At 31.6% G+C, this 27,191-nt stretch overlaps 4 protein-coding genes and 2 non-coding genes across 9 annotated transcripts; 4 read left to right on the top strand and 2 right to left on the bottom strand.

The window, feature by feature from the left end:
- Nucleotides 1-4,776: 4,776 nt before the first annotated feature.
- Nucleotides 4,777-6,345, top strand: LOC114188123 (dormancy-associated protein homolog 3-like). Of its 4 annotated transcripts, none has more exons than XM_028076661.1 (4): nucleotides 4,777-4,999; nucleotides 5,370-5,531; nucleotides 5,933-6,027; nucleotides 6,119-6,345. In XM_028076661.1, the coding sequence occupies exons 1-4, from the start codon at nucleotides 4,792-4,794 to the stop codon at nucleotides 6,122-6,124; spliced, it is 471 nt and encodes a 156-aa protein (XP_027932462.1). In that variant the 5' UTR covers nucleotides 4,777-4,791; the 3' UTR covers nucleotides 6,125-6,345. The 4 variants fall into 4 exon arrangements, with proteins under 4 accessions (XP_027932462.1, XP_027932461.1, XP_085530858.1 ...); XM_028076660.1 differs by having other exon boundaries at nucleotides 5,370-5,536; XM_085674732.1 differs by having other exon boundaries at nucleotides 5,933-6,345.
- Nucleotides 6,346-8,495: 2,150 nt separating this feature from the next.
- Nucleotides 8,496-11,130, bottom strand: TOPP9 (Calcineurin-like metallo-phosphoesterase superfamily protein). Its single transcript, XM_028076657.2, is given in 5 exon segments — nucleotides 8,496-8,799; nucleotides 8,802-8,811; nucleotides 8,899-9,093; nucleotides 9,336-9,895; nucleotides 10,505-11,130. Coding segments are annotated over 5 exon segments (1,005 nt in total). The 5' UTR covers nucleotides 10,701-11,130; the 3' UTR covers nucleotides 8,496-8,755.
- A 1,417-nt stretch (nucleotides 11,131-12,547) lies between these two features.
- On the top strand, nucleotides 12,548-14,667 carry LOC114186932 (large ribosomal subunit protein eL18). Its single transcript, XM_028075010.2, has 5 exons — nucleotides 12,548-12,714; nucleotides 12,827-12,916; nucleotides 13,557-13,685; nucleotides 13,810-13,992; nucleotides 14,326-14,667. The coding sequence occupies exons 1-5, from the start codon at nucleotides 12,712-12,714 to the stop codon at nucleotides 14,482-14,484; spliced, it is 564 nt and encodes a 187-aa protein (XP_027930811.1). The 5' UTR covers nucleotides 12,548-12,711; the 3' UTR covers nucleotides 14,485-14,667.
- On the top strand, nucleotides 12,994-13,095 carry LOC114189322 (small nucleolar RNA snoR69Y). The gene has a single exon (XR_003605626.2). It is a non-coding gene; the product is annotated as a small nucleolar RNA snoR69Y (small nucleolar RNA).
- Nucleotides 13,298-13,375, top strand: LOC114189327 (small nucleolar RNA snoR53Y). The gene has a single exon (XR_003605631.1). It is a non-coding gene; the product is annotated as a small nucleolar RNA snoR53Y (small nucleolar RNA).
- Nucleotides 14,668-17,916: 3,249 nt separating the features above from the next.
- Nucleotides 17,917-19,360, bottom strand: LOC114188212 (epoxide hydrolase 2-like). Its single transcript, XM_028076774.2, has 3 exons — nucleotides 18,781-19,360; nucleotides 18,395-18,639; nucleotides 17,917-18,316 (listed from the first exon to the last, which is right to left on the bottom strand). The coding sequence occupies exons 1-3, from the start codon at nucleotides 19,243-19,245 to the stop codon at nucleotides 18,070-18,072; spliced, it is 957 nt and encodes a 318-aa protein (XP_027932575.2). The 5' UTR covers nucleotides 19,246-19,360; the 3' UTR covers nucleotides 17,917-18,069.
- Nucleotides 19,361-27,191: the final 7,831 nt, after the last annotated feature.

Genomic DNA, 27,191 nt, shown 5'->3' with positions numbered 1-27,191 from the left:
TAATCGAAGTATATCCAAGCGAAGTAAGAAAGGGGAGAGGAGGGGGGTTAGGTTTTGATTCCTAACCGAAGCCTATACTTCAAGAATAGGCTTATATTAATAATTCAATAAAAGCCCAAAAAAATTTAAAATAAAATAAAAAAACAAAAGAAGTAGACATCGATTCTAAGAGAAATTTGAAACCTATACATTAAGAGGTCAGTTCTTTGAGTGAACCAAAGCCTATTCTCAGACAATAAAAGTATAGACTTTGATTATATAGAGAGCTGAAACCTATATTCTAACACTTAGGTAAATCATTTTAAAAAATTTGTGTCATTTTTTATATTATTGACAAAGTATAGGCATTGTTTATGGAGTAAATGAAATGTATACTCTGATCGTTTGAGTATAGGCTTTGATTCACTCAAGGAATTGAAGTCTATACTCAGACATTCAAAGTATATGCTTCGATTATTCCATAATCAATGTCTATATTTTGTCAATCATTTTAAAAATATTACCGTGTTTTTAAAGGTTTTGTTTTTTTTTTAAATCAATACATATTAGTCGAAGTTAAATGCTCTTTTTTGCACTAGTGAGATAAGTCTATCATATCATTTAAAAATTTTTGTTATTCATTATATTATAGTCATATCCTGAGAGAATAAATAAGTTGAATAAGTATGAAACTTTTATAATTAACGGATATATTTTACTTTATAATAGATCAAGTAAAGACATATCGAGAGTGATATATAGTTGTAAAAAAATAAAGTGAAATATGTATATGCTTAAAGTTTTTTGAGATTTGTTAGAAATAACGTCTACTAAATACTTTTTATTAAGAGGAGAGTTATACATTAATATAAAATAAATATAATTAGTTATTTTGTTGAGATAAAAAATTACAATTTCATGTAAATAATTATATTCATGTGCATTTTAAGATTGTAAATAAAAATTATTCTCATTCTCATATTTTATATAAAGCTGTCAAAATGAGTAATTCGGTCTAACCCGGCTCAACCCACCACGGGTTGATGATTTAGTGAGCCAATCCAACCCGACTCACTTTCTAGCGAGCCAAAAAAATTTGAACTCAGTCCGGCCTACCACGGGTTGACTCACGGGTTCACTTAATTAAAAAAAATACAATTTTTTTTATTTTTTTCAGTCAAAACAAAATTATAATTATAATTATAATATAAATAAACTTTAATACAATCCAAATACAAACCAAAAAAAAAAATACAAATTATTTATGTGTTGGTTAAAAGAAAAAACCTAACATAACCCAAATGTAAAGCCCAACTTAATAAAAAACATTTGTGTGACCCTTTTATCTGCGGGTTGGTGAGCCAATCCAGCTCACCAAGGGTTCAACCCGGATGAGCCGGGTTCTAGATGAGCTGGGTCAAAAATCAACCCGTATTGAAATTTGTAACAAAATTTCAACCCAATTTGGCCCGAACCCGTGATGAGCCGGATTAACTCGCAAATTTCAACATATTTTGACAGCTTTAATTTTATATATAGGTTCTTTGTGTGCATATATATATATATATATATATATATATATATATATATATATAATATAGCATGTTGATAACAATTATAAATATTATAAATATGGTTTTCTTCTAAATATTTTTCCTGGCTGTACATAATCCTAAACTAAATACTGTTATAACCTCAATATCATCACCTTAGAGTAATTAACCTAGGTCTTACGACATAATGGATACCCTAACATAAATATTATCTTAATCTATATAAGGGGTTTAAGTTAATTATAAGTTTAGAACTTTATACCAAATGTTTGATTAGGCTTATTTTACTGTCATCGGAGATTGTTCGCTTTTCCTGGTCCTTTCTGCAAACAGCATGAGTACAGGCATGGAAGTGACCTTTTCAACTTGGCTATACTTCTATAAAAGAAAAAAAAAAGTGGTATATTATATCAGTCATGGAACATATTTGGTATATTTGATTTATGCTCTTGCAAATTAGATTTCAAAAAAAAAAAAAATTAAAGCTTCAACCTTTTACTATGAGAAAGCATAAAAGAAAAGATATATCTAGGAATGGAGTATTGGGCTTTAGGGATGGTGGGTTTGGGCTTCTGATGTGTGGTAGGTAAAACAATAATTGTTTAGGAGTGAGTGACTATGCAAACGTTAATTACATCGATGTTTTGTGATGAGAATAAAGAAAGAAAAAATGAATAGTAGTTATAATAAGTTGAAAGAGTAAACGGAAAATTGGAATGGGCATTTTCTGTACTGGTAGATGTCTGTGTCTAATGTCAATTTTGAAGAGAAGTGATGAAGAGAAAAACATATTTTAAAAAGAGAAAAGAGAGTAGGAAAAGGATTGAAGCAATTGCCTCCATTTGACGTAATGTATATATTAGTGAATCATATACAAAGCTGAAGAAAGGTGGACCTTCCAATGAAAATGACTTTGCTCTCATAATTATTGTAGATTAGGTGAGTAAGGTGAAACCAAAACTGTAACTGTGCCCAATCTTCTCGGAAACTACCTTCTCTACTTCTTCCAATTATTACTAATACTTCTAGCCTCCCTCTCAAAATATCGCCTTCTTATTATAACTTTCTGACACTTTCAAAGATTAAATCAACATTAACCTCTAAACTCAATATAATAATATGCATATTCAACCATCAACCAAAATCCAATATTTCATTATACGGGAAAGTCTTTGTTCTCTCCGGTATCTATATTATACTAAAGTGTACATATAATATAATCAATTAATATAATAATATATGGAAATATCTGATGAATTAATATAATATCAACAAAATTTAGTGTAATCTGGTGATAAATATCTAGTAAATAATTATATTTTTTATTTATATTTAATATTTGTTTGTATATTTCAACCAATATTTAAAAAAAATTTATAAATGTATTGACATTACCATTTTGATCTCAATGATGAGATATTATCATTATTAAATCAATCAATACATATGAGATACTATTTGTTTTAGAAGTATAAGTCTTTCCATTATTAGAGATCTCACATCGACTACAGATAATATAAGTTTAAGAGGCTATAAAATTCAACTTATAAGTCAATTTTAGAATTGAGATGAGGTTAAAGTTTCCCTTTTAAAATGGTATCAATCTATGAACTAAAGTCTATCCTCTTAAAATTTGTTGTTTATTGGACCTATCACGTTACATCCATTAATATCTAATCTCATGCAGGGATGTTAGAGATCTTACATAGATTAGAAATAAAGTAAATTTTTATTATATAAACCTGTTCTAGGATTGAGATAGGATTAAGAGTAATGATTTTATTTTTAAAAATACACATTAGAGGATTAGAGGAATAAAATGTATTTAAGCTATCATTGATTTTGACTTCTAAGTAATATGAAAAAATTGTTTGATTCATCTATGAGAATGAAAAAGAAGTTTTAAACACCTTTAATAGTTAATTGAGAGAATAAAAATATGATTTTGAAAAGAAACTATATTCTCTTTAGATCTTGACTAGGGACTTGATCTGATATACTAAATAGTCTAAATGTTTTAAGAATCAAAATGAAAAACAATTATAAAATTTATCTCTTTCAATCCTACCTTTTAAAAACAAAATGAATATTACTTTATATCTAATTATTAATCTAATGATGTTATCTTGAAATATTTATATAATTAAAATATATGTAAAATATAAAATTCTTAAAATGAAAAGAAATCACCTATATTAAGGAAAATAAATTAAAGATGACAGTGAAATAACAACTCTTTCTCGGTCTTTTCTAGATTAAAAATCAGCCACAAGTTTTCTTCGATAAACGAAAAGGAAATCTATCACCTTATATAGCCGCCTTCACATTTTGAGCCCGCGGTCCCCAAAAATGGAGTAGAGCACTGAACTGACAACAACAACTAGTGCCTTTATTTTATCATTATATCACTTTCGATATAATGGTCATACAAGAATAATTTAATTAGAAATGCTTCCTTTTTTTTGCTCCTATTTAACTATAGAAAAATTTTCGATATTTTTCATTTTTCTATTAACAACAATTATTGTCATTTATTGATGGCTAATGCTTACATTGTATCTTATTTAATCCAGCACTGAAATATGGTATGGACCAAATATTGACCATTAATTTGTTGTTGGAGGAAAGTTCCAGTTTCAAGTCATGAACTCATATTAGGTAAGTTACGATCAAATGAGGTATTCATATTATAGCACTTGGCATTGGACTAACAAATTACACGTTTTTTAAATTGGTGTTTACTTGTTGAGTTCAGACTCAGTAGCATGTGCACGACCTAAATTAGGTATACTTGCCTAATCCTTGGATTTTAAACTATAATTTAATTAAATTTTCATCACACCAGACCAAACCTTAAATAAATCAAACTGTAATCTTCGAATATATGGCTAACCTAATTATATGTTCTTGTTTGAAAGCACGATTAAGAGATGAAGAGATAATGGGTCAGCTAATGCAAATACAGGAAAATGAAGGACTTATGTTGTGGATTTTGATAAAAGTCAGGGGAAAGAAAACTACTTATCACGTGATCCATAATGAATGTCACGTGTCTTGCACCCTCCTTCTTCTTCTTCAGGTTTTAGTCCCTTAAAATCCCCGAGTAATGTGGGCCCATACGCTAAGCAATCCTTATCTCAACGTGAACGCCGAACCATGTGGCCACGTCACGATCTCCATCTTGAATTGAAATGGACGGTCCAGATCTCTATCCATTCCAAAGAGTTGTTCGACCTTTAACACCCGGCCATCGTTAAATATGGCACTCATAGGGCGTGGTTGTATCTCTTACTCTGAGACCTGGTCATTGGGATCTCCATACGCTGGATCTGCTAAAATACGCTTGATCCATATGGGCCTCCTCGACCACTTGTGGGACGACACCGTCGCCGGCCCAAGGCCCGATAACGGTCTCAGCAAGCTCCGTAAACACCACACCTTCAACTTCCGACCTAGCTCCGGCAAGGGTACGACGCTGTAACACATATCACAAGGACCACGAGTCCTCAATTACAATCGTCAAACCAACTCTTATCATCGTTATTATCCTTATAACTATCATCGTTATAATCTAACCATTGAATCGGAGATCGATCGGAGTGTTTCAGGTTGCATGCTATCAGATCTGCACCCTAAACACGCCTTTCGAGCTCGAAGCTTCAAATCGTATAAATCAATTCCACACGATCTATATAATAAACAGGATATATAACGAAACGAAAATCACCTGAACCAAATAGCTTTTAATTGAAGATTGTTTTCTCTGAAACGCTGATAGATATTTTTTTGTAAGAGAGTAAAATATGCTAACGACTAGACATATTTACTATTGATCAGAAGCGGAGGGCGGGAGCGTGAGATCGTACGGTGACGAATCATCGTCGGGAGAAACGACGAGAGTGACGCGTAGTATCATGATCGTGAAACCGCCAGGGTATCAGAGTGGATCGCCTCCGGTTTCTCCCGCCGGTTCTACTCCTCCGGTTTCTCCGTTTTCCGGTAAGGTCGTTATTTTCTTCCTCCTCTTTTACTGTCACGGTGAAAATAATAGGTCTAATTAATTAAATAATTAAATAATTAAAACGTAAACGGTGTTTCTTAATTTCAGGTAGCAAATATTTTGTCCTTTTGTAGTGGGGGGATTGGTGAGAGTAGTTATGAATTATGGTATCTATGTAGTTGTCCACATTAGTAGAATAGCACCTTAGTTAGTTACAGTATGTATGAGCACTATACAGTGATATCCACATATTGGGATCCAACTCAACCCATGTGTCAATTTCACAACTAGAGCAGCCAAGTGGCTTATATTATGATTTAGATTGGGGCATGATTTAGATTTTGTGTTTGTGAAATTGGGGGAAGTGTGGTACTGATCTGATGTGTGTGCATGTTTTTAGGAGGAAAAGATTCGTCTCGGTTTCGAAGAAGGTCGGCATCAGACGCGTACGAGAAACGAGGGCAGAACAGATCAGGCCCTTCTTCTCCTTACGATGTGTGAGAAATGAGATGATGCATTTTCTCAGATCAGCAGCAGCTCTTTTGGCCTTTTCTGTATTCATTTTTGTTTAGTGTTTTGTGTGTAGGTATGAATGATGGGTGTATGTAAGGAATGAAGCGAGGTTGAGATGAGGTTGTGCTGCAGTTCACGCGAGCTAGCTTTTTGGTTTAGCTTCTTTTAAGTGTTTGCTTAGGTGAGCTGGGTAGTGGTTGGTGAATTGTAAGTAAGAAGGTGTAAGGGTAGAGTAGCAGTGTATCAAACATGTATCTGTATATTTATCATCAATAAGACATTCCTGCGTTTGTTGCTCTACTTCATTTCTCCTTCTAAATTAGGTTTAACCTTGTAATTCAGAGTATTTATTCATAGGCCTAAGTGTATGTTCAAAATGAAACAATTTTTTGTCTTCAAGGATATGCTTTCAGGGGTAAAGACACTTCATAATGGGACAGCCGGCCAGCTTAAATTATTGAATTCTCTTGTCGGAAGATATGAGTGTGCTGTTTTTCGAATTAACCAATGAACACAACGGACTAGGGAAGTTAAATTAAGACTCTACGGTCTTCAATAACTAAATGGTGCATTTATAATGATGTACTCGCTCTTTGCTTAAGATATATTTGCTATGTTTTTTGGGTGACTTTGTGTAGAATGAGAAAGATTGATTAGTGTGACAATGAACATTCTTTTACGCATTACTAAGCTAAAATTGCGCGTGGTATAATGGAAGTAATCGTTAGTGGAATTTGAATCTGAATCTGAATCTGTTTAGCTACAGTGGGAACAGGGGACAATAACTGATACCTCTGCATTCCAATTTCTTCCTGCTACTCCTACAAAATTACACATCAAAGTGTCTACATCTCGTTGACACGCTTCCATTCGAACCCTTCTCTTTGGACACAGTTTATTTATTTATTTATTTATATTTATTTATGGCCTGTTTTTCCGTTGAGTTGCAAATCTCATCCATTATCCGCGCTGGTCCCTCTATTCATTATTGTGTTTGTACTGAAAACATGTTTTACTCCCAGTGGTCACAAAAGTATAAAGGTGGGTTGTTCAACACGATCGTGTTTGTAACTATTTCGGAAACCAAGGTTTTGTTTGCACAAACGTTTGAATTCATAGTTTTAGTTGTACACAAAGGGGAAAAAGTGTTTGATGAAATGAATTTTATGATGGAAAGAGAGGAAGAAGTAGTATTGCAGTATACAAGTCTTTGATAGGCAGCTTGATGATGTTTGATGATTTCCTGGAATGGGAGAAGGAAAGCCCATTAAGTGGGAGCAAGGTCAATAAGACCACTGACTCATGCCCCAAATTAAACTCTTAATATAAAAAAGAAAAAATCATTCAAATGAAAATTTTCTTAACTAAATTTTATTAAACGCGTTTTGATTAAATGAATTACTGTTGAGCATAATGTTGAAATTGTTTGACGGTTGAACTTCAGTTAATAATTTTTACAATTCAAAAATTTAAAATGTGAGATCAAGATTAATGAATTATTTTATGGTAAACTAAAAAGTATTATGTTTGCCTTAGGCCTAACTTTTTTTATATACACAGTAGCTAAAAGTAGGATTGGTATATAAGAAGTTGCTTTACAATTATTTCCTTTAAATTGATGAGTAGTGGCTGTGCATTTTTTATGCCCTGTCTGTCAATCTCAATCAAGCAAGTAAAAAACGTTAAAACTTGTAGGCTTTGCTTGTTCATTATTCTAAACAAAAAATATATATATTTTCTAAAATTTGTTTGTTTCCAGAATACATTTTATAGTGTGGTCACGTTTCTGTTTCTGAAAAAGAAAACTACATTTGAAAATTTGAACTTATAAGCGATTTTTTCTTCTTCTTTGAGTACTTAAAAAACAACTTATCATCCCTGAATCAAGACGAATCTTGCATCTGTTAGCATTGATGCTGTATCCTACTTTCTTTTTCTTTGTTACAGAAGATAATTCTTTACCTCCTATAAGGTTCTTAAGCCATTCCGACAACTCAACCAACACAAAACGTGAATATGCAACAACACTTCCCAAGAACTGAAGTTACAAGTAAAGGATCTGAAGGTGTACTGATCGTGTTTCAGCACTTGTGTGCTAGACGAGGCTTATTTTCTTGGTTTACTTGACCTTGAATGATTCTATTCTAATTACAAGTAAATCTTAACCAACAAATATGTTACTTCTTGAGAGACAGACACGGTACGATGAATAAAAAAAGGGAGTTAAGGAGATACTACACAAAGAAACTTTGAGACGCAGTTGCAGAACAGAAGCAGCAGCAGAGCAGAATCGTCCGAGAAAAAGGAACAGGTTTCACATAATTCAGGTATCGACATAGGTAGCACAGAAAATTAAGATTTGTTTTAGTATTTTTATCAGTGGCATAGCAATAGCTTAAGCTAAGGGTGACGAACAGAAGTGTAGCAAGAACAACATTCCTGAGAAGTGATTGAGATAAATGGCATAGAAATTTACGCATTTGGTAACAGAAATCTCTTTGCATTCACAAATTACATGCTAATTTTGCCAATCACAAGCAACCAACTGGTGTATAAAGCAATAATATCTGCCTCTGCACAGAAGAATGCCTGGGTGGTTCAGTTTACAATATACTATCATTGGCAATCTGTAATTAATAAGGCTCTCCCATGCCAAACTCCTACTTGACAATTTCAACTCCGTACGAGTTGAGTTAGCTGGATTGGATTCCTATTTGAACCGAAAATCTTTGCCAATTACTAGATCTTTCCCAGTTTGGGTGGCTGCTGAAAAAACTTGCATCAGATACCAGTATCATATGCACAAACATTCAACATAACAAAACAAAACACCACCGATATTTTAAAATTTACCTTCTTAAAATTCATTTTCGAAGAACTACTTCCTGATGCTCTATCAGCGGGTTTCAATATCTCAAAGGAACATACAAGAGAATCATCAACGCTTAACAACGCACCAGCATTGTCAAATTCTCCACCATAATTCGGAGCAGAAAATATCGTCACTAATCTTCTTTTAGCAAAAAACTCATATCCATCCTCCACAACCTATCCAAAAAAATCAGACCTCGATCAGAAGAATCTGGAATAAGTAACAGAAAAAACACAAAGATTGAAACATAGGAGCAAGGATGAATGCCTGTAACAGCTGGACACAGCCTGATCTAGATACAATATGCATGCCAAATAAGGTAAGTGTACTTTGTTCTTAGTACACTTTTCAATAGCAGAAGGTTTATAAGAGCCAACAATAAACCAGAATCAGGCTTATAAAAACAACAGAAATTTACCTGATGCCCCCTGCAAACAAGATCAAGGTCATTTTTATCCAAGAACTCCATAAGTACATCAGGTCCAAAGGTACATGAAACGCCTCGGTCACTCTCGGCCCAACCCTCAATGCTAGCATCAGGATCAGACCAAAGCAGATCACAAAGGAGACCACTATCTGGAATTTCAGTAGGCCTTTGAATCTCTCTTATCAGATCTAAATTTTCTAATTCTGGAGAGAGTCCACCATGCATACAAAGTATTTTCTCATCAATGAGAGCAGCCACCGGCAAACAGTTAAAGCAATCGGTGAATATCTTCCATAGCCTTACATTGAACCTCCTTTTACATTCATCATAAAAACCATATATACGGTTAATCTTCGCTTCTTCATGGTTTCCCCTCAAGAGATGAATTTTGTCTGGATATCTTATTTTGTAGGCCAAAAGCAAACAAATTGTCTCCAAACTTTGCTTCCCTCTGTCCACATAATCCCCCAGAAACAAGTAGTTTGCCGCAGGAGGGTAGCCACCATATTCAAAAAGCCTCAGTAAGTCCTGGTACTGACCATGTATATCACCTACACGACCAACAGGGGATTCAGAAAATTCCACAATTGCTTACCCATTATCGGATTTCACCTCTCTTAACAATATTGATTGAGAAAATTTAGGATCAGAACTGTAACAAAATTAAATAAACACGAAGGTAACTATGCTAAGATATGAAGTTAATTACAATTCCAGTCATTGATCTCTTAATTAATTCTTATCCGTTTTCCACCCCAGACTGCAAAAATGGATCTCTAAAGGATTATTCTCTCCCAAAGCATAGGAGATACAGGGATGGAAATATTCGGAAGAAATGCATCAAATGTTAAAATATGACATACGAGCGAAAGTAATTCAAAATACACGAGTAAATATCTCTTTCTTCCTGTCAATTTTCATTTAATAATTCATCGAACAGACAAGGAAAACATCATTGTATCATTAATTATCGTCCTTGACAGACAGACAGACAGACATGTATGTTCTAAATCCGAAAATCCAAAGATCCATTTTTTTTTTTCAAAAGTGGCGAAATTTTGCTTCACCTTGGAAAACAAAATCAGACATCTCCTGCAGATTAGAGTAATTGAAAGAAAAAAAGATTTGGCAGATGGAGGAGATTAGAAAGGGTGGCTAACCGCCGATGCGGATGGGGGCACGGAGCTCGAGAAGAATTGGCTGAGAGAGGAAGATTTGTCGGGCATTGACGCAGAGTTGACGGATCTCGGACTCAGAGAGCTGAACCTGTTTGCCTCCTTTCCCTTCGAGAAGCCTCCGAATGACGTCATCCAAGACGGCCTTGTCCATCATCCCCTCCATTGTTGTCATCATCATCTTCCCTCTTCCTATCACAACACAACACAACGCAACACAAGAAACCCTCTTTCTTTTGGATGGATGGTCGAGCCAAAGACGGGAGAGGAAGAAGATAAATAAAGAAAATTTAGTTGTGGGATGGGAATTTTTGATAGATGGACAAGATGGCCCAACCGAAAAACACACACACAAACAAACACAAACACCCTTTTCAGCTTTTATATCTTCTTCTTCTTCCTCTAAATCAACGATCTCTCGTCAATTCATCTTCTTCGCCATCATCACACCATCCATCGATCCATTCCTTTTATTCCCCTAAACATTTATTTATTAATTAATTATTATTTTGGGATATTCAACTCGACTCCCAAGGTGAGGTGGCTGGGTTCAACTCTAATATTTGCAAAATTTGTGTTTTGGTCTAAAAATCTACTCTTTATTCGGTTGAAACCTTCAACGCAGGGGACCAAATGGCGCGTAAGAATATCATGCGCTTGTCAACTCTCCCTCTTCCACGTGTCTCTCCTTCGTTGGTTGTCTCTCTTTTGGTCAAATATCGGAATCGCCGTTCGCCACTCGCCAGGTACTATGTTCCAACCTTCTCTTTGGACTTCGCCGTAATCCCCTCTACACGCCATCCTCACATTGCTCTCATCCTTTTCTCTTTCTATTATTATTACATAACAATAACAATAATTTTCATCATAATAATATTAATAATCAAGCCATCATCTTTATAATTGAATTACGAGAGTTTAACTTTATATATTGATTATGGTATTGATTGATTATATTGGAATCATGAATTAAAAGAAAACATTATTATTATTTTAAGAAAATGTAGCAAATATATTTGTAGACATTTCATCTATTATTTTTTAAACAATTTTTTTTTTTAAAAAAAAGTGTCTGTAATGGTGATTTCATCTATTATTTCCATTTTTTAAACATTTCGTGCCATGGTATCCAACCAAGAAGGATGTTCATAATGATTATCACCATATCTTAATTAACAAACATATGTCTTATTCGTAGGTGTTTTTTCTCTTTCCGAATGGATAAGTTTGTCATGGTTTTTCTCAACTTCACCAGGATGCTGTTGGGTTTTATTCTTTTACTAAACCTATGTTTTCTTAAAACTTGTGAGCCTCTAAACACAAGACTCAGCCATATCCATTTTTATAGTCACAATTATCCAAAAGGCAAAAAAACAACAATAGTATGAGTTTCATCATTTTGCCTTATAATAGACCTTATATGGTGTTCACCAAGGAACAATAATTTAAAGTAATTTTTACTTCAAAAGTAATCTTTACCTAAAACCTTTACCATGACTAAATAGCCTATTTTTAGGTTTTTTTTTTTCTGACAACGCTTGGTTTTAAATTGCAGGATAGAAATCAAATGAGTTATAAAATACTCCGAGGGATTAAAAATATAAATACCTTATTAAAGTAAATAAAAATTTAAATTATGATAGTAATTTAATTATATATTATTTTGAATTATAACTTATTTCTTAAATTTACTATTTATGTTATTTATTTTTCATATGTATTACAATAGAATAGTATTAATAATTTCAAAAAAAGTTGAGCTAGTTTCCCATTTCAAACCTTAACTATAAGTTAAAAATTGTTATAATCGAAATAACTTATTTTAAGATATGATTTCAAATCAGTTTAAGTTCGAATTTTCAACTTAACGTGTCCCAGTTTAGACGACATGTATTAAAATAGAAAAAAAATTAAAAGAGATAAGTATGATGTGAAAAAGTATAATGTCCCAGTTTTAAGTTAAAAATCGATAAATAGTGTACCATTCCGTACATGGTCCGAATCTGAAAAGTAGATTGGATATGTAGTTTTGGGCCTTCGTTTGCCTCGTAAGTCACCAAGCCCAAAATACAAGCACGAGGCCCAGGTCCATTAGTAAAAACCCTAGCATACATAACTTCATTCTAGACTCGCTGTTTAGTTTGAGACATAACCATTCACAGGTTTGTGCTGTTCCAACACCCACAGCGGCAATGGTAAGCGATTTTCTTCTCCCTCTCTGTTTTGTTCCTTTAAACCTAGCTGTAATCCGTGTTAAGGTTATATTCGACAACGTTTTATGCATTTCTATTTGCCTATGATACGCAGGGGATCGATCTTAAGGCTGGAGGTAAGAGCAAGAAGACCAAAAGAACAGCACCCAAGTCCAACGACATCTACCTCAAACTACTTGTCAAGGTTTCTCCCTTTTCGATATTATCTTGCAATATTTGTTATGAATTTGATTCCCTAGATCCGATGTGTGTTTTCGTTTTTCACGACGATGATGATAAATGTGAATCCCAGCTCATTATGAGACCCTTCTCCATTTGAAAGGTCTGGGAATATACCTTTTCCACATTTGTCTGAGCCTCTGCACACTTTTCTCTCATACTTCACAGTATTTTCAATTCCAATATTGAATGGTCTCGTTAATGAAAGGTCCCTTGTGCATACCTATTTTAAATAGTTTAGTGTCTCACTGTTTCTAATGCTGCTAAAGTTTCGATTTTTCCCCCCTACGTGGAGGTAGTCTACTTTTTGAATATGATATTGTCATTGCACGTCCACGCATTTTAGGTTCCCAATGATGCTTTCTAATTTACCATGCTAATGCTGATATCATTTGATTATTACTTCTATTGTACTGAGGGAACTAAATAATTTTTTTATCATTGTTTATCAAATTTCAAGTATGTTGAGATTGTTATATTGCATCATTTTTTCTAGGATAAGAAACAATGGTTTCTTTGCTGTGTATAATTTTCTTTAAATCAGAAGTATATTTAGATTTACTACTTATGCATAGACAGATTCTGATTAATTGTTACATGTACAGCTTTATCGTTTCCTTGTTCGAAGGACTGGCAGCAATTTCAATGCTGTGATACTTAAGCGCTTGTTCATGAGCAAGGTGAACAAGCCTCCAATTTCTTTGTCGAGGTTGATTAAGTATACAAAGGGGAAGGTATGTCTCCCTATCTCATACTTTTTCATCTTTTTTTGTACTGGTGTAGCTGTTGCTCTTTTCGGTTAATTAAGTATTAGTTATGGTCTAAATTTCACCAATGTTTTATTTTCTTGGAGTGTAGGAAGGTAAAATTGCTGTTTTGGTGGGGACTGTAACTGATGATATCAGAGTATATGAAGTTCCACCATTGAAAATTACAGCACTCAGGTTTACAGAGACAGCACGTGCAAGAATAGAGAAGGCCGGTGGTGAATGTTTGACATTTGATCAACTTGCCCTTAGGGCTCCTTTGGGTCAGAATACGGTATGTGTGGGAAACAAAATTGGTTTCTGTTGTTTTTGGAGGGATTTTCTATATCTTAGTACTTTGGTTGTGTCAATTAAAATATTATTTGGTTCTTTAGCACTCATTGTTGAACATAATTTGCTTTTTCACGTCTTTAGTTTGATTGTTGGTGTTCGTTTTTAGTATAGAAATCACAAGCCTATTGTTTATACTAGTGTTGCCTCTCTGGTTGACAGCGTTGAGTTTAATTGCATGAAATAATAATTTATCCAATGTAAAATCATGCATGCAATTGATATATAGGAATTAAACTTTTGTGAGGGTGAAATTGATTTATGTACTTGTATGCAGGTCCTTCTAAGAGGCCCCAAAAATGCTCGTGAAGCTGTGAAACATTTTGGTCCTGCTCCTGGTGTGCCACACAGCCATACCAAACCCTATGTTCGGTCTAAGGGAAGAAAGTTTGAGAAGGCAAGAGGAAGGAGGAACAGCAGAGGATTTAGAGTTTAAGAAGATAGCTTTCTATTTTTTAATAGTGTTCTGAAATTCAACTTTTTGTTATAGGCTCTGGTGACTGTTTTTCTCATATTTTTCTGGTAAGAATTCAGTTATGGACATCGATCTTGGCCCCATATTTTGCATTAAGATGTATTTACTCGTTTCATGAATTGAAAACCTAGTCATTTCTCTTGACATTTTTTATCCTTCGATGGAGTGGGCTACCCACCCCTCTCCTACAACCATTTTTTTTGAAATAATTTATCTGTAAATTTTACAAGCTAGCATTAATTGGAAATTTTTTTCGACATAAAACATGTAAACATCGTGAATCGTTTCATAATGTTTATTTTATTTGTGGTGGATGGTAGTTTTTATGATGCGTTTTTGTCAAAAGAGGTAGGTGTTTATTTTGATTCATGTTCCGTCTTGTTTTGTTTTTTGGTGTTTGGATATTTCATGAGCTTACAGCATGCAAATGATAGCAACACAGTAGAACTCGAATTAGTAGATGAATTAGTGAGACATCCCATTTAAATAGATTATTCCAAAATTACCACCATCCCGCCTACCTCCAGAAGTATTCCCATACACAACAGGAACACACACAATGCAAGGGGTGAGCTAGTGTAATTGCAAGACACTATAACTCAATTATCCGGATACATATACTAGGATCGGTTTCACCCTACCACACACGAGGTTAGCCTTTAAGCGTCTAAGGTCATTATCCTGCCAGAGACTAGGGTCTCCCGCTACTCTCACCACTTGGGTCAGTTTGCTCTACATGAGACTCACTGACCCTTTAGAGTTTCGGGATGCGATCCTTACTTGAATCCTTATCTTAATATATACACTACTCGCCACCATGAGATCTCCCCCATGAGACTCATGGAATTACGCCTATCACACACCAAAATCATGTTTCATACCATATCCACCACCTTTATCTCAAAACATCTAATTCTCATGCAAGTTCCCAACCAACCTCAATCCATGTATTGTTCATGCCAACATACAACTTTTAGTTCATGGAATTCAGACAACTATATATATAATCACATGCTTTAGGTCTTGAAAAGTGAAAGTCAAATAAGTCACACAGATCTCCTCTCAAACCAGAGAGAAAACAGAATTTAGGCAACCTGCTGTGGCAGCCTCGCTCAGGCTAGGAGCCATCGCCCAGACGAGAGAAGTTGTCTCGCTCAGGCGATGAGCTCTCGCTTAGGCGAGCCTACAACAGTAGGTCCTGGAAGATTTCACGATTTCTTGCTCAGGCGACGCTGTCTCGCCTGAGCGAGCTGGCATGTCGCTCAACACGTAGCCCCTCGCCTGGGCGAGTGTTTGAGGCAGAACCCTGAGCGAGCTTCTGGTATTCTCGCTTAGGCGAAACGAGCTCGCCTAGGCGAGAATATCAGTTCTCCCCCACTGTTCCACGCATCCTAGGCAGAAAAACAACACAACCAACATCCAAGAGCACATGCAACTCAGTTTCATTTGATAAAACATACTACTCAAGCATATAAACACAGATCAACCCAAAAAGAAACACACAAAATAACTCGGACTGTGAATCTAGCTTCCTTTACCTTTTTAGACACTAGCGCAAGAAGAGGTGACCCAAGTAAGCGCAAACGAGATTCTGGAACAACCTACAACGCTGAGAAGGAACACTCACGAAGTTGAGAATGGGTATCAGGGAGAATGTAAGACAAAATTGAAGTTTCTAACTGGAGAAGGGGAAGGATGAAGTTAGAGCTCAACTTACCTGAGAATATTAAACCGAGGAGCTAGCTGGAAAAGAACAGAACCTATGCCCTAACAGAGCTCTTGCTTCAGCCAGGAGTGTTTTAAGGAAGAGGAATGAGTGAGTTGGAAGGGTATTGGGGTCCTATAGTAGGGCTGGCCTTGGGCCTCCGAAAAGGCCAGGCCCACAGCTTCATAACACTGAAAAAAAAAAAGCTTACAACGAGAACATTGATGAATAATTGAGGGCCCTTTCTTTTGTGATATGCATTTTGCTTTGGTTCTCTATTTAATATTAGGATCTTGTATTATCAAGAATTTTGATTAATTGCAAATTATACACTTCCATATATTCAACTATGAATTTTATGTAAATTAAATTGTAACTGTGGTTTACGAGGATCTTTAATGCAAGGTCTTCTGAAATTTTATATCCTTTTTTGTGAGTCTCATTGTGTCATTTGAGAAATAAAAATGATAAATCTCAATTTTTAGATTTTAATCAAAGTTTTGTTTATATCTTTATAATGACTCTTTCTTCTTAGTGTAGATATTGAAAGTTGCTTCATTGGAAGATTATGTAAAAGTAAAATTTTGTATCTGAGTTCTTAAGTAAAAATCTTACTCTAAAAATTATGTCTGACTTCACTTGGGACATTTATAGGAATTTCAAAGTACTATACATTTTTATTGTCAACATTTTCATTATAAAAAATGAATTTTTCAATAAAACAAGAGAAAGAAAATAGTAAGCAGAATCAATAATTCTTAACTTACAAATCAGAAACCCAATTAAGCATAATGCATAATACACAATCTATAAAATCAGTTAGAATAATAAAAACAACCAAACCCAAAAACTCATTTTTTCCTGATTGATTAGCTAGTCAAATAATAGTCCATGAAACAGATCAAATAAATGTCACATTATTACACATTGGTGATAATCGAAAGAATTACAAAAAATGGTAACAAATATTAAGACTAATAAAAAATGTTTTCAGAAATTAAAAGCGAGTTTTGTAAGAAATGAATAAGATTAATATTTTTTCAATGATATTATATGTAGATTTTGTGGAGACAAAACATCATTTATGAAAATGTTTTACATTGATTATCACGTAAACTAACATATTAAACAATTCGATATTTTGTGAACTTAAGAGACCACAGTTGAATTTTGTAAACAGATGAAGAAACAAGATTAATACTCTTTTAAGGATTGCAAATTGATTTTTCTGTGAAAAAAATGATGATTAAAAACATAGTTTATGAAAATGTTTTACATATGATTATCAGGTAAAACATTCAGCTGTGTGTGGAACAGTAGCTAAGGGATACATACACAATTTGGATACTTAGTCTCCCATTACGAAATTGACTAAGGTTAGAATTTTTTCCTGCTCTTACACCCATGAACAAAAAATGTTTAAAATGTGTTTTTCCATGGAACTCTTCATGAAGAAGTGTGGATGCAACTTTCCCATACATTTCTTCTTTGAAATCGTAACAGGTTTGCCCGCAAATCAGTTCCATCTTGTTTAAAAAATAGTTCTCAAGCTTGTTCACTTTATAATCAATGGGCCTTGTTTATGATCAGTAATCTCATTACAATCAGGACCTTAGTATTATGCACGTACGACTAATTCACAGACACACTGTTCAAGAACTACAGAACTCCACAGAGCACAACAAATGTAAGGAAAGAATTAGCTTTTCTTAAGATGAATTTTCTTATTTATGCAATATGTCCTGCATAATTAAAAGTAACCTGTGTTCCTCAGTACATAACTAGTCATAAAATAAAAAACACAGCAATTTCAACAATTTTGAAGTCGTTTTTGAATTAGATTAGAACTTCTTGATAAACTCGTATATGTAATTACCAATTTCTTCTGCTGATTCTTGATTGTTGAAGTGAGCTACATCTTTCTGCACAATCACTTCTTCTAAATTTGGCACATCTTGTTTGAAACCTCCACCATGTATATATTCCTTGACGTTTCGTGAGGTGTATACCATGTCAAACTCACCTGTGATGAACTTTACTGGCACTTGCACTTTCACCCCACTCCATGGTGCTGTCAGCTCCCAGTTTCTGTAAACAACATACACTTAATTAATTACTTCTCTTTCTCATCAATTTTCACTGAAAAGAAAACCATAGATTAATTACAAGTTCATATTTCTGTAATAGTTCAAGGGTCCTGTGAAGCCCGTTTTCTGATATTTGGAAACATAATAGGCAAGATCATCTTCTGGGAGCCAAGAGGGTAACGAGTCAGTCATATCTGGATTGAACCCACTTCCATACTCTCCCTTCGGAAAGATTGGAGGACCAGGTTTTCGAGTTGTGAGGATGTTTTTCAACACATACTCAGTCCCAACTTCAGCCATCTGAGCCTCCATTTCGTCTGGTTTCTGTCACAAGTTTTGAATACAATTATTACCATCAGATCTAAAATCAATCCACGAAATTCTCCTTTCATTTCACATACAAAAAAAAAAAAAAAACTGAAAAGTAAAATTAAAAACAGTAGTTGTAGAAAAAGAAGAATATACCTGAAATCTGCAGATGTAGTAGTCGTCTCCATACACAGCTCGCATGCCATCGACGGTTCTGACGTTGGGGTGTCTGCGAAGAAAAGGGACACTGAGGCAGACATAGGCCTTAATTTTTTCAGGGCGAAACATGCAGAGATACCAACCTATGATGGCTCCCCAGTCATGAGCCACAAGGAACACTTGGTCCACACCCAGAGAGTCTATAAGCGCAACCAGATCGCCCACTATGTGAAAGCATGTGTAGCTGCTGATTGAAGCCGGTGCCTCTGTGTCACCGTAGCCACGTAGATCTGGTGCAACAGCGTGGTATCCTTGGGAACTGAGAGCCAGAATCTGGTGGCGCCATGAGTACCAGAGCTCAGGGAAGCCATGGAGGAACAACACCACTGGACCTTCTCCTTTCTCTGCGATATGCATTTTTATACCATTCACTTCCACTGTTCTGTGTGCTATGCCCTCCATATCTCTGATCTTCTTGCTGTGAGACTTAGTTTCGGGGCCAATTCAATCTGAAAAGGGGTTAAGTCTTTGTTTCCCTTTTATCACCAATCATGAGCACACTGTTTGCCTCATTTTATTTAGATTATTCCAGAAGAACTATGTTATTATTCTTCGTCTCTTGCCCTTTACACTTTTATTAAAATATTAGATTCTCATTTTCGTTCAATTTTATTAAATTAGTTCTAATTTTATTTTTTTAAATAAGTTTTATTATTTATTAATTTTATTTAATTTATTTTTTTTATAACAGTTTAAATTATTAATAGAATATGATTGTTAGTGTTACTTCGTTATTTATTTTAATAATTTAACACTCTATATTATTAGGTGTAAAAATTAATGTTTATATTCAATTTAATTATTATATTTGTTATTTGTTATTAAATTTAGTTTAATTTTATTTTTAATCAAACAATTTGGTCTTTTTTGAAATTGAAAATAAATTTAATTTTTATATAATTGTTTTAATGATGTGAATTTAAATATATTTAATAAAAAAATGTAAATTTTAATATAAAAATTAAATTTGATTTTAATTTGGAAAGAATAAAATTGGTTCATGTCAAAAAAATTGAGAACAAATTGAATAAAATTAATGAATATAGGAATACATTAAATATAAAACTCTTACACGTGATACACTACTGAATTGATATGTGAACATTTAAAAAAATATATAAAATCAAAAAAATCATTAAGTGACACGTGATGTCACTGTTTATGATTGATGATTTAAATGGTATTAGCACAAAAAGATCAAATTAAACAAAATTGAGACCTATTTGAGTACAAAAACAAAATTAAGACTGATTTAACAAAATTTAACGAAAAATGAGATAAAAATATATTTTAACTTTAATAATATAATAATATATTATAAATTTCAAATTTAGAAATAATTTAAATATTGTTATTTTATAGTGTTAAATGAGTTTTTTTTAATGACTTATTGTGAAAAAACCTTATGAATAGATATAAAACTTTAATCCCTTTATTATCTAAGGTCCACCAAATTCATTTTCATTTTACTTTTTAAATAATAAAAGTATATAAATAATATAATAATATATAAATTCAAATTTAAAATACATATAAATATATATATATATATATATATATATATATATATATATATATATATATATATATATATATATATATATATATATATATATATATAAACAGTAAAATTAAAAACTTAAAATTAAAAACTTGGGGGAGCCATTCATAAAGAAGGTCCACTTATGGGTTTAGATGTATGTTATTTAAAGTAGTTAAATTAGTATGTAGAGTCAAAAGGTAAAACTCAAGCAGTAGAACACCAAGAGAATTTTATTTATTTGTAAAACTCATTAGAAAAATTTACTACTCTTAGTAATAATTGATTATCTCAGTTAAAAGTGATATTTGAGAAAAGCCCATGTGATAATCGATTATCACGGTTGATTATCGAGTATCACCTCCTGATAATATATTATCCCAACTGATAATAGATTATCACAATGAAAAAAATGTTTTTATTTTTTATAAAAGTTTATGTGATAATCGATTATCACTTATGATAATCCATTATTTGTGGTAGTTATGACTTAATTTTTCATATTGTTAACCTAATTTTTTAATAGGCTTTTATAAGTTAAGTGGTAGGCTTTCATTTGAAAAATACATAAGTTAGAGAAGTTTCAATACTTGAGAACTCTCCGTGGGAAGACTTTGAAAAACCTAGTGTGGGTAGAGCCACAACTTTCATCAAGGTTGATCTTGAATGATTGAGTGTTGTTGCTCTTGTTAGGATAAGTCGATCATCATTTGTCTGATTCAAATGAGGTGTTCATTTCTTGTGTGATTTAAAGAAGGTGTCTTCATTTATTGTAGATTCAAAAGAGGTGTTTTCTAAATCTTAAGTAAACTTTTTTATTTGTAACTTTATTTGTGGTTTATTTTAGTGATTGAGTTAATCTTGCTGCTGAGGGATTAACAACTGGACGTATCGTCTTTTGATTTGAACCAATATAAATACTTTGTACAATTTTCTTTTCCATATACTCTTTATTTTATCGTGGCAAAGGAAAGAATTTTAAATGTAGTTTAATATTAAAAGGGAACATTTCTAAAAGCATAATTTTTATTAATAACTCAATTCATTCTCCTTTTTAATTGTCCAAACACAAATCATTTCGATGCAATTCTACGATAGATGCTACTTTTAAAAAAAATGCATTAACTTCTTGAGTCAATAATAATGTTATAGATATTGTTTGTAATTGTTTAAAAGTTACATTAAAATCTTGGTTACAATCACTAAGTATATAATGTGATTTATTACATTTGCTATTCTATATTTTTCGTTTACTTTTTTAAGTGTAACTTATATTAAATTAATTTTAATTAAAATATGTATTATTGTTGAGAAATTTAACTTAAAATTTATTTTAAATATTTTAAATGATCAAAATATTGTTAAGAAAGTGATTTAATCAATTTAGTTACAACATTATCATATTCTATATTTTTCATGATAAATTATAATTGGCTTAAATACCTTTTTGTCCTCATTTTCGCAGTGTTTGCTGCGGATGGTCCTCATTTTGACAGAATGTTTAAAATGGTCCTCATTTTTACCGAATGTTTAAAATAGTCCTCATTTTCGCAATTCGTGTTTTATTTGGTCCTTTTCTGTAACGCCGTTTAAATCATTAACGGGGCATTATATAGGTGACACGGTTTGTATTAGGGTGTGTTAAGTGTACTGTATAGATGTGGTAATTAGATATTTGAGGATAAATAAGTGAGCTAGGGTTTTGGGTAAGGAATGTTTGGACAGTTGGTGAGTTTTGGTAATCTTGTTCCTTCATTCCCAATTGGTGTTGTTGCAATCTTCTTCTTCCTGCAATCTCATTATATAGGTATATTACGGTCCCAATCTTCTTGCACTATTGGTGGTTCAACGAGAAATGGATTAATCCCGAGTTTAGCTGCGGAGAGATGGCAACTTTGAGGATGGCAAGAACTCCAAAAAATATTGGTAGAAAATTTTGGGTACAATCTGTTTTTATTTTTGTGTTAATAATAAATTGGTTTTAATTTTTGGTTTATTGATTTACAGTGGTAGTTTCAATAATGTGGGGTGCAACTTTTTCAAATGGTGGTGTTGATAAAAAGGATGTCATCATCATGACACAAATGAGGCAAATTAATGATTTGGAGAAGTCATTGAAAGTTGCTGAGAAGAGGCTACAATTAGTAATAAGGTTCACTTGTGTTGTTATTGTATTATTCGTACTATTATTGTGTGTAATCTTTTAAAGTCCAATCTATTTTGTACTATTGTTAAATGAATAAATGAATTAGTTTGATTATGTTGATATTAGTCCCAACATGTTCAAAATAACAACTTAATCTGAGCATTGAAGTAAGTGATATTGATCTAGGCTTGGGAGAAATTAAATTGATCTAAGTCTGGAAGAAGTTAAATTCATAACGTTAATTCATCCTCATCAAAATGCACTACATCAATGTTTGACAAAAGTGAAATTGAACAAAGTTTAAGGAAAGTCAAAATGCAATACATCAATGATAAATTCTACATCAGAAATTTCAAAAAATAACTAAGACGTTTGTAATTGCTATCATGGCCTCCTCCTAATGTAATCTCATCATAAATTGCTGAGATGATTCTTTTGGTGTTGGTAGTAGTGCTGCTTGACTCTCCACTTCATTCCTTGGTGGTTGAGTTGTTTAAGTTCCAACAGTTGGTGCACTCAACAGTTTTAGCAGTTGGTGCATTCTCAACAGGTAATTTAGAAATCATGCAGAACATCACAACAATCGAAAGACAAATAAACCCCAAAATAGAATTACGAAAACCCTAACCCACAAGCAAACACAACCCAGAAAACCCTACACCCACTTACTTCGTTGATGATGCTTAATTGGAAAATTGAAATGAAGAGCGCAACTGCAATCCAATTAGGAAATGACAAGTATTAGCTGATTCCTCTGCAAATCCGAGCTCAAGAAAGATGAAGATGAAGAAATTTCCCTAATTGCAAAATTTCCCCTAAATTGAAAATTTAACGTTAATTAGCCACCTGTACAGTACACGTAACACACCCTAATACAAACTGTGCCACCTGTACAATGCTCTGTTAATGATTTAAATGGCGTTACAGAAAAGGACCAAATAAAACACGAATTGCGAAAATGAGGACCATTTTAAATATTCGAGAAAAATGAGGATCATTTTAAACATTCTGTCAAAATGAGGATCATCCGTAACAAACACTACGAAAATGAGAACCAAAAAGTATTTAAGTCATTATAATTCTATTAAGGATGATAAATAAACTTATTTCATAAATATTTTTTAAATTTGTTCTAATTTTAATGAGAAACTTCTGTATTTATTAAGTACGATTATGATGAGTAATATATATATATATATATATATATATATATATATATATTTTTTTTTTTTTTTCTTTCTCTTTCTTATACTTGTTTCAATATATTTATTCTCTTCGTAAACATGTAGTTCTAAATTAGTAAAATACATTTGATTTGGTAGGTAATATGAAAAACTTATATTAATTTTTTTTATACTTAGTTTTATAACTTATTTCTGAGATTTATCCATTTGGTTATGCTTACTTATAATTAATATTTAAAATAGTAAATATGTTTTCTCAATTGAAATGAAGATGAGTAAAAAACGTCACATCCGTTTAATATAACTATAGAGATGAGAATATAGATGGAGATTAGTTTTTATTTTGAGATAGAAATGAAATAGTCAAACCCATACTTATCTTGTTATCAATTATAATGACCATCTTTCAAAACTATTGTACATGTTAATAAAAGCATGATATATCCTATATAATGTAATCATTATTTTTAATATTCACTTATAATAGAAATGAATATAATTTTGAAAATTCTTATATGAATCTAAATTGAAAACGGAATTAAATTTTAATCCAATCCAAATATAAAAAATTAAGTTAAAACTAAATCCAAATCCAGATTTATGAAAAAATGTAATATATATTTTCATACATCTAAATCTGAATAATTTATTTTTAATATTTATTTTTAAATTCATATGTTTTAAAATAAGTTTTGAAGATATGTAATTTGGTTTATTTAAATTTAGAATTAGATGTTTTTCTTTTCAAATTCAAATTTCATGAAAAGATGTGTTGAACTTTTATAATTAATTAAATGATCATAATCTTATATCTTTAATTAATACATTTGAATATAAAAAATCCGTAATTACGTTTATTTAATATAAGATGCATGGTTTAACGGTTATTTGCGCAATAACTTCTGCTGCAGCTACTATCCTCTCAGTATATTGAATATACCGATTTCCCCAAACGGTATTTTGTATTCTATCTTCCAGAATTATTATTATTTTCTCTATATTACGTTACATATATTTAAACGAGGGGAACATTTGCAATTTCTTTTCAGGTTTTTCAAGAAAAACTTGAATTGATTAATGAATATGTATGTTCGATAAGAAGAAATAGAAAAAAGAGAAAATAAAAGAAAGAATTAGAAAATTATATATTGGAAAGAAATAGAAGAACAATAATGTTTTTTTTTTTAAATTGTCTAATTGAGTTTTAAATTATTTTTAATATTTTATTGACTTAGTGTAATTATAAGAAAATAGTACAAAAATGCAAATCATCATATCATGTTCAAGGTATATAAGTTAACAATTTTTCTTAAAACTACTTGTGTTTTTTAAAACAATTTCATAAGTCATTTTGAGTAAAACAACAATTATGTTTTAATTTTTTTAATTTAGAATTAACATGATATGTTTACATATTTAAAGTCATAATAGTCAAGGTTTCTAGGAAGTTTCTTTTAACTCTAACTCTTAAAATTATAGTAGTTTCATCCATGTCTTTTATTATAAATAATTGTTTATGTAAACTCTATCATTATAGGTAGCAAAATTAATATATCTTCAATATATAAATATATAATAACACATTTATGGATGGTCCAAGACAAATTTAACAATATGAAATACAAAATGGATGGTTCAACGATAACATACACGTAGTAAAGATTTGCAATCATGCAACAACATGCTCTCCTCTGAAGGTACATTAGGAAAACAATAATTATAAATTATAAGTAATTATGACAAGTACTAAAAGTTAATCTACTTCGAGCACACAAATGTAACAATTGGTTTTTGATGTAATTATGGTTGTTTTATTTTTCATAGACAGGAATATGTGACTGTTTTGTTTTGGTAACCTATATACATAGGTACTTTAAAGTACGAAGATTAAAGATTATATAGTACTATTTTAAAAGGTACAATAAGATCTCCACTAAATATGCATTGAAAATATATTTAGGTGTCTTGTAGTATTACTTAATGTATGTATTATATATTTATATATATATATATATATATATATATATATATATATATATATATATATATATATATATATATGGTTAAAACACTTTTTAGTTGAAATTGGAAAGTGAATAGATGAATTTGAGAGAATGAAGAAATGATTGTATTATTGTTTGAGTTAATGGATAATTTGTGAAATAAAAATTTATAAAAATTAGTGTATGATTTGATGGGTATGATGATTAAAAAAATAATAAATAAAAGTAAGCTATTACTATTTTACCTTTGAACAGTTGAAATGATGTGAAATTTAAATGAAAATTGATATTTCTAATTAAAATTAAAATTGGGAAGATAAAATTTTAAAATTTGTTGGGAATTGTAGGAAAAAAATTTAAATACATTTTCTTAAATAATAATTTATATATTAACAATAGAACTATTGTTAACATTATACCCATGACCAAAGTACTAAACTTGTATAAGTAGAGTTATTATAAAATGATTTGGTATGTTATTAGTAGTGTTATTACAAAATATAAATTAACGCAAAATATCTCTATTTGGTTCAGGAATATTATTGACAGCTTTGTTCAAAATAAAGGAGGGCTATTTTTTAACTTTTTTTTACTGTTATGAACAGTAAATACTCATGTCTCTCTGATACGGCGCAAGATGCACGAGTGAATTTGGATTTTCTGTTAATTTTTTTTTTGTTACTTTTTATTGTGTCTTCACAATATATTAATTATTACTAATTTTAACGTTTTAAAATATATTAAAAATATATTTAAAATATTAATATAATATATTTTTAAGACTTAGTATAAAACAATAAAAAGAATCAATAAAAGATTTGAACTCTGAATGGGTTCAAAGAATATCTTTACTCTATGATGAAATCATTTGAAATAAACATGGTTTCCATCTGATTATTTGTTCTCCCCCTCACACTTAAACAGTGGTACATGTAAAAATAAACACAATGTTAGTATATATATATATATATATATATATATATATATATATATATATATATATATAATTTTTTAATAAAATAATATTATAACACATTGATATTTTCAGATTTAGTATAAACACATCTATCAAGATCGTTAGTAGAAAAATAATTGTAACATAAAACATTATAAATTTTTTCATGTTTGTTTCAATTCCAATAATTTTTTTTGGAGAATTTTATATTATAAAGAATTGTGTTAATTTATTCAATAAAATAATCAATTTATTCTAATTTCATTATAAATATATTTGAATTTAAATAATTTAAAACAATATTTTGGTTGCATTATCACTTACTTTGATAATGGAAGGAGTGACTTAGTATATAAATCCCTTAATATAAATCCTCTAATAGAGTGTGAACTAGGTGGTGTGTAACTATGTTTATTTTGTAGTTCTCAAAAGTTCACACCACATTTCATTTTCAAATATATCAACATTTTAGTAGAAATATCCTAAAAATCATGTCGGCACAGCATAAAAATTTTGACCA

The sequence above is a fragment of the Vigna unguiculata genome, chromosome 6 (genome assembly GCF_037176805.1).
Source record: "Vigna unguiculata cultivar grain cowpea cultivar isolate G323 ecotype 2 chromosome 6, ASM3717680v1, whole genome shotgun sequence".
Lineage (NCBI taxonomy): Eukaryota > Viridiplantae > Streptophyta > Magnoliopsida > Fabales > Fabaceae > Vigna > Vigna unguiculata.
Note: the sequence above shows the minus strand (reverse complement) of the source record. Positions and strands in the feature narration are given on the sequence as shown.

Bases quoted from the DNA above. Each gene is read 5' to 3' on its own strand.
- LOC114186932 (XM_028075010.2), top strand. The intron at 13,686-13,809 runs GTATGTCTCCCT...CTTGGAGTGTAG, and splicing joins TTAAGTATACAAAGGGGAAG to GAAGGTAAAATTGCTGTTTT. The intron at 13,993-14,325 runs GTATGTGTGGGA...ACTTGTATGCAG, and splicing joins CTCCTTTGGGTCAGAATACG to GTCCTTCTAAGAGGCCCCAA.
- LOC114188123 (XM_028076659.1), top strand. From the start codon at position 4,792: ATGGCACTCATAGGGCGTGGTTGTATCTCTTACTCTGAGACCTGGTCA. The intron at 5,000-5,369 runs GTACGACGCTGT...ACTATTGATCAG, and splicing joins CCGACCTAGCTCCGGCAAGG to AAGCGGAGGGCGGGAGCGTG. The intron at 5,537-5,932 runs GTCGTTATTTTC...GCATGTTTTTAG, and splicing joins TTTCTCCGTTTTCCGGTAAG to GAGGAAAAGATTCGTCTCGG.
- LOC114188212 (XM_028076774.2), bottom strand. From the start codon at position 19,245: ATGGAGGGCATAGCACACAGAACAGTGGAAGTGAATGGTATAAAAATG. The intron at 18,640-18,780 runs GTATATTCTTCT...AACTTGTGACAG, and splicing joins ACTACATCTGCAGATTTCAG to AAACCAGACGAAATGGAGGC. The intron at 18,317-18,394 runs GTAATTAATCTA...TGTTGTTTACAG, and splicing joins TATTACAGAAATATGAACTT to AAACTGGGAGCTGACAGCAC.